The following is a 15984-nucleotide window of genomic DNA, read 5'->3' as shown; positions in this document are numbered from 1 at the left end:
CTAAATTATCTCTTAATTAGTTGTTGTTGCTCTCTTTTCTTTTACTATTTTATCTCTTGCAAATAGTTTTTAGGAGACTCGGAGAGATGGGAGTCTCGGAGAGTTCGTAATCTTAGCACAAGAGACTTCAAAAATCAAACTCCTTTCTTTTCTATGGAAGTTACAAGCTTGTAGATGGTTTATTAACCACCTATTAATTTTCAGTTTTCTTCTATAAGAAGTTGAGAAACTACCCACTTCTATATTTTTTATCTTTTCTAAGCCCATAATTAGGCATACAAATCTTACATCTCCCACGTATACAATAATGGGCTTAGCAATGTTTTCATCTCAAAATACAGTCTTTTCAATAATTATTCATACAGGCAATTAGGCCGGGCGACTAGTAAATACTCTTGGCATATTACTGTACACTAGAGTTGTCGATTTGGGTTGGACCCATACATAGGGTTAGCCCGCCCCACTATGTAAATAGGACGGGTTGGATTTATATTTTAGCAACCTATTTAAAAGCGGTTAAACAATCTGCCCTGTTTGAATTGCTGGTTGTGGCGGGTTTGAGGCGGGTTAGGCGGGACAGTCAGTCTTGATAGCATGTGCATTTAAAGACGCTCATTCGACCTGACATGTTACTCTTATTTAAATATTTTTGATGAACCCTCCTGTTTTGTTGGAGCCAAAGGATCGGCACCCTATGAATAATGTCCCAGTATGTATGTGGAGCCCACAGTATCCTTGACGTATGTTGGGGCCATCACACGTTTTAAATCAACTGCTTTCTTAATATATCTTATAAGGCTAATTATATTCATTACCATTGAAAATATATTAAGATAGCAAATATTGACTTGTCACTTTAAGATATAATTGAAAGTCCATAAGGGTAATAGTGAAGCTAAAATTTATTTTCCTCACGAAACTCATACAACGAGATCGCAAGGATTTGTCATTACTATTAATATATGTATATATATCTCACTTTCTCTTTTGGTCATCTTTATACGTGTAGTATGAAATATATGTCATAGTAGTCTTTCTTTTCACAAAATAAAAGAGCATATATCATTATTTATTTTATATATTATTATCATGCCAATTTTTTGCCTAGATATTTTCTCATATCCACCTTAATTTTAGCATTTGTATACTTCTATTAGTGCTATTATGCCCAAACTCAAATCCAGTACTCCTCCAGGCTAACACTTTAGTGGAATTAAAATGTTTGGTCCTTGAAATTAGACCTCATCTTGATCCCTTTATATAAGGTGATATATAAAAAAAGTATACAATTAACTCTCAATCATCTCTATATCTTAGGTGCACATGTATACCATCTCTGCACGTAACTCTGTCAGAGATGGTTGCTTGTGTGAGAGAGCCAAAGTGCACATGTATCTTATTTCTGCATGTAATATTTATGTCAGAGACGGTCATTTCTATGATATCAAATTATATTCTTTCATAGGGAGTAAAATACAAATTTTTCAAATAAGTTCAAATAAGTTAGTCCGATTTGGATTTCAAGTTGAAAACTCAAAAATTTGTAACTCATTAAAAACTTCCCCTTCCTCCCATTGAGGCGATGGGGAAGGGGGCCAAAACCAGCTCTCCTTCTCATCTCATTCTAATTCGACAGCCAGCAAGAAGTCTCAATAGGCGGACCGCTAGCCTCTCTCTGCCCATGGCCTTCGATCACTGTCCTCTCTCTGCCATCCACCATTGGTAAAGATAGGATCTGATGGTTCTCAAAATAATTTTTTTTTTCTATTTGATCTTTCAAAAGAAGATGGGAAGAACAGGGGGCGGCACCTAGCACCACTGCCCATTGGAATTGCCGCCACCTACCTAAACGGCGGCATGCGGTCATTGCAAGGGAGAAGGAGGACATGATGGCGGAAACTGCCGCCCCTCTTTTTTTTTTTTATGTTTGTTTGTTTTTTTTATTTTGTTTGGATTCGGATGGGACTTCATGGGACTCACTGTCGGCTCGTCTTGGTGGTCATCAGAGCTTGATCCCGTCATGCCGACGAGAAGAAGAAGAGAAGAGGGAATAAACACAGGGAGTTCTGTCGCTCTTCTTCTTTCTCTATTTTTTTTTTATTTTTTTAACTTTGAAGATCGATAAGTTTGGATCCCCAAATCCAAATTATGTGTATAATATGTTGATCATGAGCAACAACATAGTCAAAATAAATAGACCCGATAGGCAGCATGCCTTTAATTACAATTTGAAACATAATTGAAATATATAATATATAATTTTATGTTTAAACTTAAAAATACATATTCAAGCATATCCAGAAATAAATTTAATTCATAAACCTAGCTCTAATACCAATGTAGAACCTAGAGAATTACAATGAAAATTAACTTACCCCTTGTAGGCCAAATCACTAAATCCAAAAAAATCATCTTGATGGATTAGATATCATTTCTCTTATTTTTTCGGTCACATTTTCTATCACAAAATGAAAGAAAAATAATTGCCACAGCCTAAATTGCCTCTTAATCGCTTGTTGTTGCTCTCTTTTCTTTTACTATGTTTATCTCTTGCAGATAGTTTCAGAGAGATGGGGGTCTTAAAGAGGTTGGAGTCTTAGAGAGTTTGTAGTCTCGGAGAAAGAGACTTAAAAAATCAAACTCTTTTTTTTTTTACGAGAGTTACCAACTTGTGGGTGGTTTAGTAACCATCCGCCACTTTCTTTTATGGAAAGTTTAGAAACTATCCACTTTTATATTATTTATTTTTTGAGCACATATTTAGACATACAAGTCCTACATTATCCATCTCCTATTCTCTCCATCTCTTCTACTTAAACTCCCCCAAATCTTCTCCAAGACCCCTTTCTCTAGATCCCCCTTCCTTTTGTCCAAGTCCTAGCTCTTCTTTTCCTCCTTCGTCGCCTTCCAACACCATCCAAATCTCTCCTTTTGATTCCATCTGAACCCAACAACAACAGCAAGAGGCTGACATTGATCTTGCCATCTTCTCTCCCAAATTGCAAGAAATCATTGACCTCTTCCAATCTATCTCTAAGCCCAAAGCTAAGTACCTACTTCCTTCTCTCAGCCTACACCCACAAACCCTAGCAATCCATCATCAATCATAGAGCATCAAAAGGATTTAAGGAAGTTCAGAATTAACTATCCATACCTAAGCATCAGCATCAAGGATAGTGATCGTGTTGGCAAGTGATGAGAGCTCAAAGAGATGAAGAGCTCCACCAAGACGACCAAATGAGTAATATTGATGGTAAGAGATGAGCAATCATTCGACAATGGAGGGAATAAACAGCCATTTGATGGAAGGAATGAGCAGTTGTTTAGTGACAACGGAGGGAATAAACAACCATTTAATCGAAGGAATGAACAGTTGTTTAATGGTTAACGAGATGATGGTTGAATAGATGGGTATAAGGCACTGTAGTTGTTTAATGGTTAATGAGATGATGGTCGAACATATGGGTATAAGGCACTATAGTTAAGGTAAAGGAAGGGACAACCAATCGAGTGACTTGAGTTGTCGGGTGAAAGAGGGTGGAGAGGAGAAAATTTAAGATTATGTTCTATCGGGTCAGATTCGAGAAGGGCCTTATCATCATCCATGCCCATCTCAAATTCATTTTGGATATTAGAGTTTAAATTAATTCTATTTTTTAAGTTTAAATAGATCGGATAAGATCTATCTCATTAAAATCGACTATGCGTTGGCTAAAATTATCATTTCTATGATGGAGGCAATGCATTCTAATATTATATATATCATAAAAAGAGTAACTATTGATGTTTTCTTATTTCAAAAATACTATTGTAAACCATCATGTGCCATATTTATGGATCCCGCAAACATTATAAAATTCATAAAGTGCCTGCAAATTGAAGCCTAACGCATCTCGTTACTCGCGAGCCATGGTTGTTTCAAGACATGATCTTTATCCAAAAATCTCCACGTGCTAGCCTGCATCTCGAGGTTTAAAATAATTAATTGCATGAAAAGTATCACCCATTTCATTATTATCTGACTTTTCACTGTTCTAAGTTCTAACCGAGTAATTCCTTAAATTTAGATCTCTGTGTCAATCCCAAAAAGAGAAAAAGACTTCACATAAAGGAAAAAAAAAAAAAACAAACAAACAATGCGGTTATTTTGGTTAAAAAACGATTTGGTTATTTAATCATTGTGATGATAGACATTATGAGTCAAAACCGGTCAATTAATAGCCGCTGTATCGCCGTTCAGGTGCCACCCATGTCATACCTCAACACACGCGAGATGCGCGTGACCTCAATAAAGAGAAAATTACTAATTTTGTAGAATTTGATAGCCTATTAAATACTCTCCCTCTTCGTCACGAAGAGGGAACTTCGTCGGTGTTGAAGTCAAAAGCTCTCTCTCCCGTCTCCAACCCTCCGAGAACCCTAAACACAGCACCAGTTCAGATGAATGTAGTGCCTGTTCTGGCTTCATTGACGGTCTCGGCGCTCTAAGAGCCTCGGGATTTGTCGGATGGAGTTCTGGGCGTCGGCTCGGGCCACCGCGGGCGTCTAGTGCTGGGTTCTTGGACGAATGCCTGGGAGCCGGTGAGAATTTCCAGGAATTTGCTGTTAATTCGTTAAGTGCAGCTAAAATAATAGGTTTTAAGCTTCAAAGTTTGGATTTTTACTGGAGTGGCCTGAGGTTGCGCAGCGTTTCTTTGGTTTTAGGACAGGAGACTGGCGTGGAGGATTTTGAGCTTGCTAGATGGAATTTTTGAAGAATTTATTTTGAATTTAGATGAAAAACTGGTCTTATTCTTTCGGTTTGGTTTAAGTTCCTGACTTTTGCTGCTGTTCTTGGAATTCTTGCTACGCTTGTGGCGGTTTTTTAGGAGTAACCAAGTTCTTCTTTGTTGGGTGGATGGTAAAAGCTCCAGTGTGTGCTCTTTTTTTATAGGGATCAGTAGCCCCATTTGTCGGAACAGAACCATCAATATTTCAAGTTTTTCCTTAACTGTAAATCTAGGGTTTGGATATCAAGCTGTTCAGCTCTTATTTCCGGCCCTTGGAGCCTGACCTTTCGAGTTATGGCCTTCAATGCAGTGCAGTTACTAGTGTATTTGAATGTTTGCAGAGTTTCGAAGTCACAACTGTTTTCCTTCTTTCTTTGATTCAGTAAAGTTCTTGAAAAACTATAGATTTATCTAAAATTCCAGTGCTGTATCTGCTAATCTTCTAGAAATGGTTAAAGGAAAGGAGTCTTCCTCTGTTGTTTGGGTTTATAGCTAGAGAATTTATTTCAGCAATTAGACGAAATGGTTTTTTCCTCTGATAATTTTGGTTTCTTCTATCTACATCTTGTTAGTAATTACTACATCCGCTTAATGGGTGAGTCTAATGCATAGCAGCGCATTTGATACCCCTACCTCCATTATAGGGCTGCTTCCGTTATTTTATTTTTCTTTTGGTGGTGAAAAATGTTGGTGGTTTTGCTTTGCAATGGCTTCTTTTCGTTTCTTTTACTTTTTGGGCAACCAATGCTTTAATTGCTGCTCTGTACTGATATAAGAAAGTAGACGAGGTGAGATCCAAGTGTTGGGTAGAAATTGAGATTCTCTTCTTTGAGGATAGTTTTGGTGGGATTTTGCTTTCTTTCTTTGCCTTTTGAGAGAAGGGGATCAAAAACTTTATTTTTCTTAGTTTTCTATAACCGGTGTTAAGCACCGCATAGTTTGCTAATTAGTGGAAAGTGGATGTTCCTTCTCTTTTCATTGACAGTATTCTTTCCAGAAAGTTTGGTTCTCTCTTTGGATGGGTGCTATTATTTCAAAGTGGGGCCCTTTTGTTCTATACAATTCTTTGGACTATGTTTACATGTAGTAGGTTTCAAAAGAAGGCTCAACAGCTCAACTCAACTTAGCTTGAGGTTTTAAGAAACAGTAACAAGAGTCTCATCTCCTTTTTCAACAGCTACCCTTGAGGAAGTGACAGCTGAAGTGGCCTTCGCTACCTAGAGAAAATTGCAAAGGAAGTGCTGGAGCTTTCTTAATGTTCCATTCCAGCCAAATGCATCCCTCCTACTTCAAAAATTAACCCTTCAGTCTGCCAAGCAAATAGTTCTGTTAAGCATTTAGCCTGCAAATTGTCTTCTAGTCAAATGAGTTTGGAAGATAGTTAGATAATACTGATTATTTGCTTCTGTTTATGCTGTTGTCAGAAAATGGGTGCTTTTTCTCGGCTTGACTTGTTATATCATCATAATGATCGATTCTTATTTATTAGCAAGGTCATTAGTCTCTCTCTCTCTGTCTCTCTGTGATTGCTTTCTTTATTCTTTTTGGATGCACAAAGCCATTCTTCGAGATATCTACAGTTAAAATACAGGATGATTTGATTGTTCTTTGGTTTAAGTGCTTAGGCCATATACTTACTCAGTTATGCTTGTTTTTTTTTTTTAATCACTGCAGCAGGAGAGGAAGAACTGTTGACCTCCAACACTTGGAATTCCCATTCATTTTCTGTTTTCCTGTTCCAAGAGACTAGCCATGGATTACCTCAATTGCAGATACTTCTCAGTTCCTTTCCTCTTCCTTCTACTGTGCTTTCCCTCTTCAGCCACTGGTGACTTAAGATCTGATAAGCAACTTCTCCTTGCTTTTGTGGATGCAGTCCACCATCCCCGTAAACTTAACTGGAACACCAACACCTCAATCTGCTCTTCTTGGATTGGGGTGACATGTACAGCAGACCAAACTCATGTCCTTGCTCTCAGGCTACCAGGGGCTGGGCTCTCTGGCCCAATCCCTGCAAATACACTCGGCAAGCTTGATGCCCTCGAAGTCTTGAGCCTCCGATCCAACCATCTGACCGGAAATCTCCCAGCTGATATCATCTCACTTCCTTCCCTGCAGAATCTTAACCTTCAACACAATAATTTATCTGGAGATATACCAGCCTCACTTTCTCTGGGCCTCACGTCCCTTGACCTCTCTTATAACTCCTTTACAGGAGAAATTCCCCTGGGAATTCAAAACCTGTCTCAACTTTCTGTATTGAATTTACAAAACAACTCTCTGTCTGGACCCATCCCCGACCTTAAACTCCTCAGGCTAAAACATTTAAATATGAGCTACAACCATCTAAATGGTTCCATACCATTTTCCCTCCAAAAGTTTTCAAATGATTCATTCCTGGGAAACCCTCAATTGTGTGGCCCACCTCTACCTCAATGCTCTGCAGTTCTTCCTTCACCTTCACCATTTTCTCCTTCCTTGTCACTCCCACCGGCACCCTCCGAAAATCATAAAAAAAACTCCGGGAAAAATGCTAGTGCTGGGTTTATAATTGCAATTGTTGTTGGGGGATTGGCCTTGCTGCTGCTTCTTTTAATGGTTCTATTTATATGCATTATAAGGAGGAAAGGTGGAGAAGGTACTGGAGGATTGAAGAAGAAGGGCTCCACTGTTGAAAAGCCTAAAGAGGAGTACAGTAGTGGAGTTCAAATGGCTGAGAAGAATAAGTTGGTTTTCTTTGAAGGCTGTGCTTATAACTTTGACTTGGAAGATCTGCTGAGGGCTTCTGCTGAAGTCCTTGGGAAGGGGAGCTATGGGACGGCTTATAAGGCTGTTCTTGAGGATGGCACTGCAGTGGTGGTGAAGAGGTTGAAGGAAGTAGTGGTGGGGAAGAGAGAATTTGAACAACAGATGGAGATCATTGGAAGGGTCGGGCAACACCCAAAACTTGTTCCACTTCGTGCTTATTTCTACTCCAAAGATGAAAAGCTCCTAGTCTATGATTATGTTCCCACTGGCAGCTTCTCTACCCTCTTGCATGGTATGCCTCTCTAAAACCCTGATGTTTGCATTAGTTTAGCGTTTTATTATTCTATAGATTATGTGTAAGTGCAAAGTTTAATTTATGAAATGCTTGTGCACTACAAATTTTGTCCTTGGAGCGACACTAAGATAATGAATGCTGATAGCTTATTTAGGATCACTGATATTAAATGCAGATTAAAGTTTTAAAATACATTGTTGACAATCTTCCCGATCCATCTATATACAGTAAAAACAATCTTTGAGATATCTTTCAAGCTTAAGTTGAAATTAAAATATTTCTGCCTTTATCCAAATGCTCAATTGTTAATTTAACTGTTAAATCTTCTCTCCTCAAGGCCTGGACCAAATATAGTAAAACCAACTAAATTATTTTCATTTTTCCTATAATAATCAAGTAAGAAAAAAGAAAGAACAGAAAGCTCCAAGATGATTTGACAGGAGATGGTATGTTCATACTGAGTAGATTAAATACTTAACAGCACTTCTTACATGATTTCATGGTGATTTCAGGCCTCAGTGATTGACAGATTTTGAGAACTGAAAAGTATAGCTTTCTCAGTCCCAGAATTACTCCTTTGTGCTTCCACCCATCAGGAACTTAGGCTTATCACTCATGCAATTAGATTGACATTATTGGATTTAAATTCGAGGCAATTGATGTATTCAAATGTACTTGTAAGTTAGATGATTAAGCCAACTACTCTTTTAAGTACCAAGTATGAAATCCTCGACTCTTTGCTAAATGGGATGCAATTTATAGTAGTAGTGTCACGCCTCCGATCCGAGATTGTGAATCGAGAGTCGCCGCAACCGCCGCATACTCATGAAGAACTCTCTCCATAAGCATGCAAGGCATCTTATCACGATATCAATGCATCACAGCAGAATAAATTCAATTAATTATTATTCAACTGTAATTCAAGTATTTAAATCAAATATCTTACATCCAATAAAATTTTTGCTAAAAATAAAACAATAGATCTAAGTTTAATGAAGTTGACAATGCTAATCTCGCTTCTAAAAGCTCTGTCCCAATATTTCGTCCCATGCTCGAAATTAATTATCTGAATCTGAAAAATAGAAAGAAAGGTAATGAGCTAGACAGCCCAGTAAGTAACAAGTATCTCTATCAGATATTTCAGATATTATATAATTTTCAAGAATAATGCTGCAAATAAACATAAAAATATATTTCATGCTGATTTAATACAATTTCAATATTTTCAAATATTCACATATAATATAATCATAAATCCAATTTGATTCAAAACACTCGTAACTCAACAGCCTTGACTATGACCAACGTTTAACCCCCATTGGCGGGGTCCACAGAATACCAGCGCACACCCCCACTGGCAGGGTCCACAAATACCAGCGCACAATCCCCACTGGCAGGATCCACAAACACCAGCGTACAACCCCCACTGGCAGGGTCCACTGAGTACCAACGTATAATCCCCATTGGTGGGGCCCACTAAAACATAGTTAGGCTGAGAGCATAAATCCGATCTGTATCAAAACACTTTGTACCATAATATATCATAATTTTTCACTGAACATGTGCATAAATCGACGTACCATAATATTTCAAAAGCACTTTTCTTTCAAAACATAATTTCATAAATCATGCATAATTTCAGAGAATAATTATTTATTTTCAGAATAAATATGGAATATCTCGAGAAGATGATTCATTACTTACCTTTCACGGAGCACTGAATGAATAGATCGACTAACTTTTAGGAGATTCTTCCGTGCCTATTATCCAAAATTATATTTTTATATTAATTTTAATTCAAAATTAAATTTAATAAATTCCAAAATCAAAACCTCACTTAAAATCAGACTCTTCCCTAAACTCGATCAAAATCATCAGATGAAGCCTTCCACTACGCTAATCTTAGAAGGATAACTTTAGAGAGAGAGAAATCCATCAAGAGAGAGAAACAATCTAGAGAGAGAAAATTCTAGAGAGAGAAAGTAGAGAGAGAAAGTCCAATTCCAGAGAGAGAAAGTCAGGGTTCAGACTGAAAGAAGAGAGAGAAGAGAGAGAAACTCTCTCTCTCATCAAATTTTTTTTTATTATTTATTTGTTCATTTATTTATATATATATATATATAAGTATATATATATATATATTTTGTTATTATTATTATATTTTATTTTTATTTTATTTTTTTTCTTTTCTTTTCTTTTCTCTTTTTCTTTTTTTCTTTTCTTTTCTTTTCTTTTCTTCTTTTTCTTCTTTTTTCTTTTCTTTTCTTTTCTTTTTCTCTTTTTTTTCTTTTCTTTTCTTCTTTTTCTTCTTCTTCTTCTCGCGCCGGAACAGGGGACCGGCGTCCCCTCCTTTTGCCGGGCCGTTCAGGCCACGGCCGCCGCGGCGGAGGCCGGCGGCAGACGGGGGCCACTCCCCCGGTCACGGAGGAGTATGGCCGGCGGTCGATTACGATCGCCGGCGCCGGAAAATCAAAGAAAAAAAGACTCAAAAACAGGGTCTCCTTCCCGACCGAAAATCGGCGACACTCGTCGCTTGTCACTAATCGCCTCAAGCAAAAGTACAGGAAGATAGGGAAGGAAGAGAGGAAGGAAAGGAAGACTCACCCCGGCCTCCGGTGACCTCACCGGCGAGCAATCACGGCGAGAAACCGAACGGTGTCCGCGGCTTCGATCGAGAAAAACGGAGAGAAAGAGAGAGGGAGGAGGCCGATGTTCGGTCTCAAGGGAGAGGGGTCTTCTTATAGGGAACCCTAGGACTTCGAGGGGTCCTAGGAGTCCGATCTTGTCCGGGTCTCGCCGGAGAAGAAGACTCCTATCGGGAGTCTTCTTCCCGGTTTGATTCCCCTGTTTTTTTTTTTTTTTTTGGGGGCTTGGGTCTGCTGGGCTGGGCTTAGTTGGGCTGGGTTTTGGGCTATAACATTCTTCACCCCTAAAAAGAAATTTCGTCTTCGAAATTTTTCTTGCCTGAGTCTTCATAGTTTCTTACTTGAATCTCATCCACAAATATTTCAATATTCTAATTGTTGATATAAATTCATTCTTAAATCATTTCATAAGAAAAAAGTCAATACATTAATTTCGATCTGAAATGGAACCATTCATTTTCTTATTTATCAAGATCAACATCTCAAATATTTTTAATATTTTAAAATTTTCAAATTATGATCTCATTTTCTGTAAAATAATGTTCAATATCTCATGACTTAAGTCAAATCTATCTCTTGTGAATAGAAGAAGGTCAATGTCTCTATTCTTGCATAAGAACTTCATTCATCATCATTCATTTATTTCTTTATTTATTTCAAAATATTAACCACTCTTAATTCCAACCCATCATAAGATAGGAAAAACATACTTCTATGAATCATATGATGACATCTCAATTATTCAAAAATATTTCTTCTTATTCGTACTTTCCAAATTCAAAAACCTTATTAGATTCATTTATCTATTTGTTAGGATGGGTTTATTATGATGCTCATACTTTAACGTCCCCATATTCCTAATGTTTACCCACCTACACTCATACTATGTCTAATTCTATGTGTCATAATTTATCCACTTATGCTCTGATACCATATTAATTGTCACGCCCCCGACCCGAGATTGTGAATCGAGGGTCGCGGCAACCGCCGCATACTCATGAAGAACTCTCTCCATAAGCATGCAAGGCATCTCATCACGATATCAATGCATCACAGCGGAATAAATTCAATTAAGTATTATTCAACTGTAATTCAAGTATTTAAATCAAATGTCTTACATCCAATAAAATTTTTGCTAAAAATAAAACAATAGATCTAAGTTTAATGAAGTTGACAATGCTAATCTCACTTCTAAAAGCTCTGTCCCAATATTTCGTCCCATGCTCGAAATTAATTATCTGAATCTGAAAAATAGAAAGAAAGGTAATGAGCTAGACAGCCCAGTAAGTAACAAGTATCTCTACCAGATATTTCAGATATTATATAATTTTCAAGAATAATGCTGCAAATAAATATAAAAATATATTTCATGCTGATTTAATACAATTTCAATATTTTCAAATATTCACATATAATATAATCATAAATCCAATTCGATTCAAAACACTCGTAACTCAACAGCCTTGACTATGACCAACGTTTAACCCCCGTTGGCGGGGTCCACAGAATACAAGCGTACAACCCCCACTGGCAGGGTCCACAAACACCAGCGCACAACCCCCACTGGCAGGGTCCACTGAGTACCAACGTATAATCCCCATTGGCGGGGCCCACTAAAACATAGTTAGGCTGAGAGCATAAATCCGATCTGTATCAAAACACTTTGTACCATAATATATCATAATTTTTCACTGAACATGTGCATAAATCGACGTACCATAATATTTCAAAAGCACTTTTCTTTCAAAACATAATTTCATAAATCATGCATAATTTCAGAGAATAATTATTTATTTTCAGAATAAATATGGAATATCTCGAGAAGATGATTCATTACTTACCTTTCACGGAGCACTGAATGAATAGATCGACTAACTTCTAGGAGATTCTTCCGTGCCTATTATCCAAAATTATATTTTTACATTAATTTTAATTCAAAATTAAATTTAACAAATCCCAAAATCAAAACCTCACTTAAAATCAGACTCTTCCCTAAACTCGATCAAAATCATCAGATGAAGCCTTCCACTACGCTAATCTTAGAAGGATAACTTTAGAGAGAGAGAAATCCATCAAGAGAGAGAAACAACTTAGAGAGAGAAAATTCTAGAGAGAGAAAGTAGAGAGAAAGTCCAATTCCAGAGAGAGAAAGTCAGGGTTCAGACTGAAAGAAGAGAGAGAAACTCTCTCTCTCATCAAATTTTTTATTTATTTATTTGTTCATTTATTTATATATATATATATAAGTATATATATATATTTTGTTATTATTATTATTATTATATTTTATTTTTATTTTTTTCTTTTCTTTTCTTTTCTCTTTTTCTTCTTTTCTTTTCTTTTCTTTTCTTCTTTTTCTTCTTTTTTCTTTTCTTTTTCTTTTCTTTTTCTCTTTTTTTTTTTTCTTTTCTTCTTTTTCTTCTTCTTCTTCTTCTCGCGCCGGAACAGGGGACCGGCGTCCCCTCCTTTTGCCGGGCCGTTCAGGCCACGGCCGCCGCGGCGGAGGCCGGCGGCAGACGGGGGCCACTCCCCCGGTCACGGAGGAGTATGGCCGGCGGTCGATTACGATGGCCGGCGCCAGAAAATCAAAGAAAAAAGACTCAAAAACAGGGTCTCCTTCCCGACCGAAAATCGGCGACACTCGTCGCCGGCCGCCTCAAGCAAAGGTACAGGAAGATAGGGAAGGAAGAGAGGAAGGAAAGGAAGACTCACCCCGGCCTCCGGTGACCTCACCGGCGAGCAATCACGGTGAAAAACCGAACGGTGTCCGCGTCTTCGATCGAGAAAAATGGAGAGAAAGAGAGAGGGAGGAGGCCGATGTTCGGTCTCAAGGGAGAGGAGGTCTTCTTATAGGGAACCCTAGGACTCCGAGGGGTCCTAGGAGTCCGATCTTGCCCTGGTCTCGCCGGAGAAGAAGACTCCTATCGGGAGTCTTCTTCCCGGTTTGATTCCCCTGTTTTTTTTTTTTTTGGGTCTGCTGGGCTGGGCTTAGTTGGGCTGGGTTTTGGGCTATAACAAGTAGAATATGATTTTAAATATTAAAGGCTGTATTGCAACTCTCAACAAGTACATCTATTTTAGGTTATAATGCGGTGTATAAATTTAAGTCTGGTATCTTTCTCACTTTGAAGAGTAATGCCATAATGCCTAAAATGAATGCGCAAAACATTGCCATGTTGGAGTACAAGACAACAAATTTAAGAAGGTGTCTCTTGTTCAGTACCTTTGGAATAAGAATTGCAAGGTATACAAGTGATGGCCAGCTATTTTGTAAACTTTGTTAGTTAAGAGGTAGGATCGATTGATTCAAAAATCAAATGTATAAAGATGTGGTATTATTGAAGCCATATATTTACTGTCAGATCCGTTTGGACTTCTCAATTTAATTTTCTATCTTATTATCATAAAAATAGCCATAGCCAACAAACCTTATACCATCCATAGGTTGAAGATGCCAAAGACAGGGGAGAGGGGGAATGAGCGGTGTCTGGCGGTCAAGGAAAGAGCCCTCAATGGCTCTTGAATATGGGCCGAACCATCCGATTCAGGTCAGTTCAGCGTTTGCTGATTTTGAGAGTAGTATCTTGCAAGATTTTAAATCCCGTGGGATGGGACTGTCCTGATTTTTTCGTAGAACGGAATGCGTCGCTGTCCCATCCCATCCTGATACTTAGGATAGAGGATGTCCGAAGGCATTTTGATTGAGATGCTAGGACACTAACGGGATGGCCTTGTCCCGCCATATGGGATGGTACCTCGTTCCGGTGTCCCGTGGGACATCCCGCTGGAGCCTGAATCCTTGATATCTTGTTTTCCAATATGTTGAAAGTTGTGAAAATCTTATGTGCTTGTTAGTTTCAGAGCTTCATGCTAGTTTGTGGCTATGGACCAATGCACTTGTATAAATTAGAAACTTGGTGGTGCAATAAATTAAATGATAAAAACATTGAAAGCTGAAATAAGGTCACAGATCACGTGCACTTTTGTTTTAGTATTTTATCTTAGTGTCTATTTGTAGATCTCAACTCATATAGTATACTCTCTATTGGTATGAGGTACTTTGGCTAGCTGCTTCTTTACTTGCATTTGAGTTCGATGCTAGAGATGTAGCAGAAGATTATATGTTAATGTAAATATAACTAGTTGTATGTTATATTCCTTCAAAAATGATTGACAGGAAACAGGGGCAGTGAAAGGACACCACTGGACTGGGACTCCAGAGTAAAAGTGATACTTGGAACAGCACATGGCATAGCACACATTCATTCTGAAGGTGGTCCAAAGTTTGTGCATGGCAACATCAAATCCTCCAACATCCTTCTCGGTCAAGACCTTAATCCATTGGTCTCTGATTATGGCCTCTCTCCTCTTATGAATCCTCCTGCCACCCTCTCCCAGCTCATGGTGGGTTATCGGGCACCTGAAACCATGGAGACCCGAAAGATCACTCAGAAATCTGATGTCTACAGCTTCGGGGTCGTCCTCCTTGAGATGCTTACTGGGAAAGCTCCACTTCAATCCCAGGGGCATGATGATGTTGCTGACCTACCAAGATGGGTCCAATCTGTGGTCCGAGAGGAGTGGACTGCTGAAGTTTTTGATGTGGAGCTGATGATGGATCACAACAATGAGGAAGAGCTGGTTCGGATGCTCCAGATTGCGATGAGTTGCGTCGCGAGAACTCCAGAACAACGGCCAAGAATGGAGGACGTGGTTAGGATGATTGAGGAGATCCGGAAGTCTGGTTCATCCTTGGAGAGCAAACCCAAGGATTCCACCGCGCAAACATTGTGAGGGGTCAGAGAGACGCATGGCATTACTTCTGGATATCATTTTCGGGCAATTGATTTGAGTTGGTTAGGGACTTTAGTTTGTGTAAAGATGCTTGAGTTCATGCATGGTGGTCTTTGCGCAAATGAGTGCCCCGGGCCTGTACCATGTTTCATGTTTGGTAATTGTGTGAAACTCTGACACTAATTCTTACATAATTTAATTGGTATGTTTTATTTTCTCGTATCGAAGAAAGAAGTTCTGGTAGCTTATAAAGAGAGAGGAGCATATGGGTACAGTTTGATGGCAACTACTTTGAGAAACGCCTGCGGTATGGATCAAGTTGATACAGGGTTAAAGGACTCTTCGGAGTTGAACCAATGGGTGATGGTTCTCCAAAGCCCTCTCCGTGGATCATCATTTTAGTGGACCACCGAAACAGATGGATTCAGCACTTGGGCCGCGGTTGCCAACAATCCGGTTCCTGATCCGCAAAAATCAAGTTCAACAATCCGGTTCCTGATGGGCATGCTATAATTTCCCCACCGTATGACCACTCAATGAACCATGCATGAGTGGTTTTCAATTTATTAATTTCACTCTTTTATTTGTAATGTCAACAACATTTTGAGGCTTGTACAAGCTACACATGAATGCCCTTTTTTTGGGGCGAATCTTTTTTCGGCTGTGCGTATCGGCACCCGAACAATTGAATTACAGTATTCTTCAACAAATCTTCAACAGTCCCCAGAGGCTG

At 38.6% G+C, this 15984-nt stretch overlaps 1 protein-coding gene across 3 annotated transcripts; it reads left to right on the top strand.

The window, feature by feature from the left end:
• Nucleotides 1-4348: 4348 nt before the first annotated feature.
• On the top strand, nt 4349-15473 carry LOC105044851 (probable inactive receptor kinase At5g58300). Of its 3 annotated transcripts, none has more exons than XM_010922891.4 (3): nt 4349-4581; nt 6444-7809; nt 14635-15473. In XM_010922891.4, the coding sequence occupies exons 2-3, from the start codon at nt 6522-6524 to the stop codon at nt 15249-15251; spliced, it is 1905 nt and encodes a 634-aa protein (XP_010921193.1). In that variant the 5' UTR covers nt 4349-4581; nt 6444-6521; the 3' UTR covers nt 15252-15473. The 3 variants fall into 3 exon arrangements, with proteins under 3 accessions (XP_010921193.1, XP_010921194.1, XP_073113549.1); XM_010922892.4 differs by having other exon boundaries at nt 4350-4581; nt 7391-7809; XM_073257448.1 differs by lacking the exon at nt 4349-4581 and adding an exon at nt 4610-6262.
• Nucleotides 15474-15984: the final 511 nt, after the last annotated feature.

This window comes from Elaeis guineensis, chromosome 5 (assembly GCF_000442705.2).
Source record: "Elaeis guineensis isolate ETL-2024a chromosome 5, EG11, whole genome shotgun sequence".
NCBI classification, from domain to species: Eukaryota; Viridiplantae; Streptophyta; class Magnoliopsida; order Arecales; family Arecaceae; genus Elaeis; species Elaeis guineensis.
The sequence above is the reverse complement of the archived record's forward strand: the minus strand, read 5'-3'. Positions and strand labels throughout refer to the sequence as shown.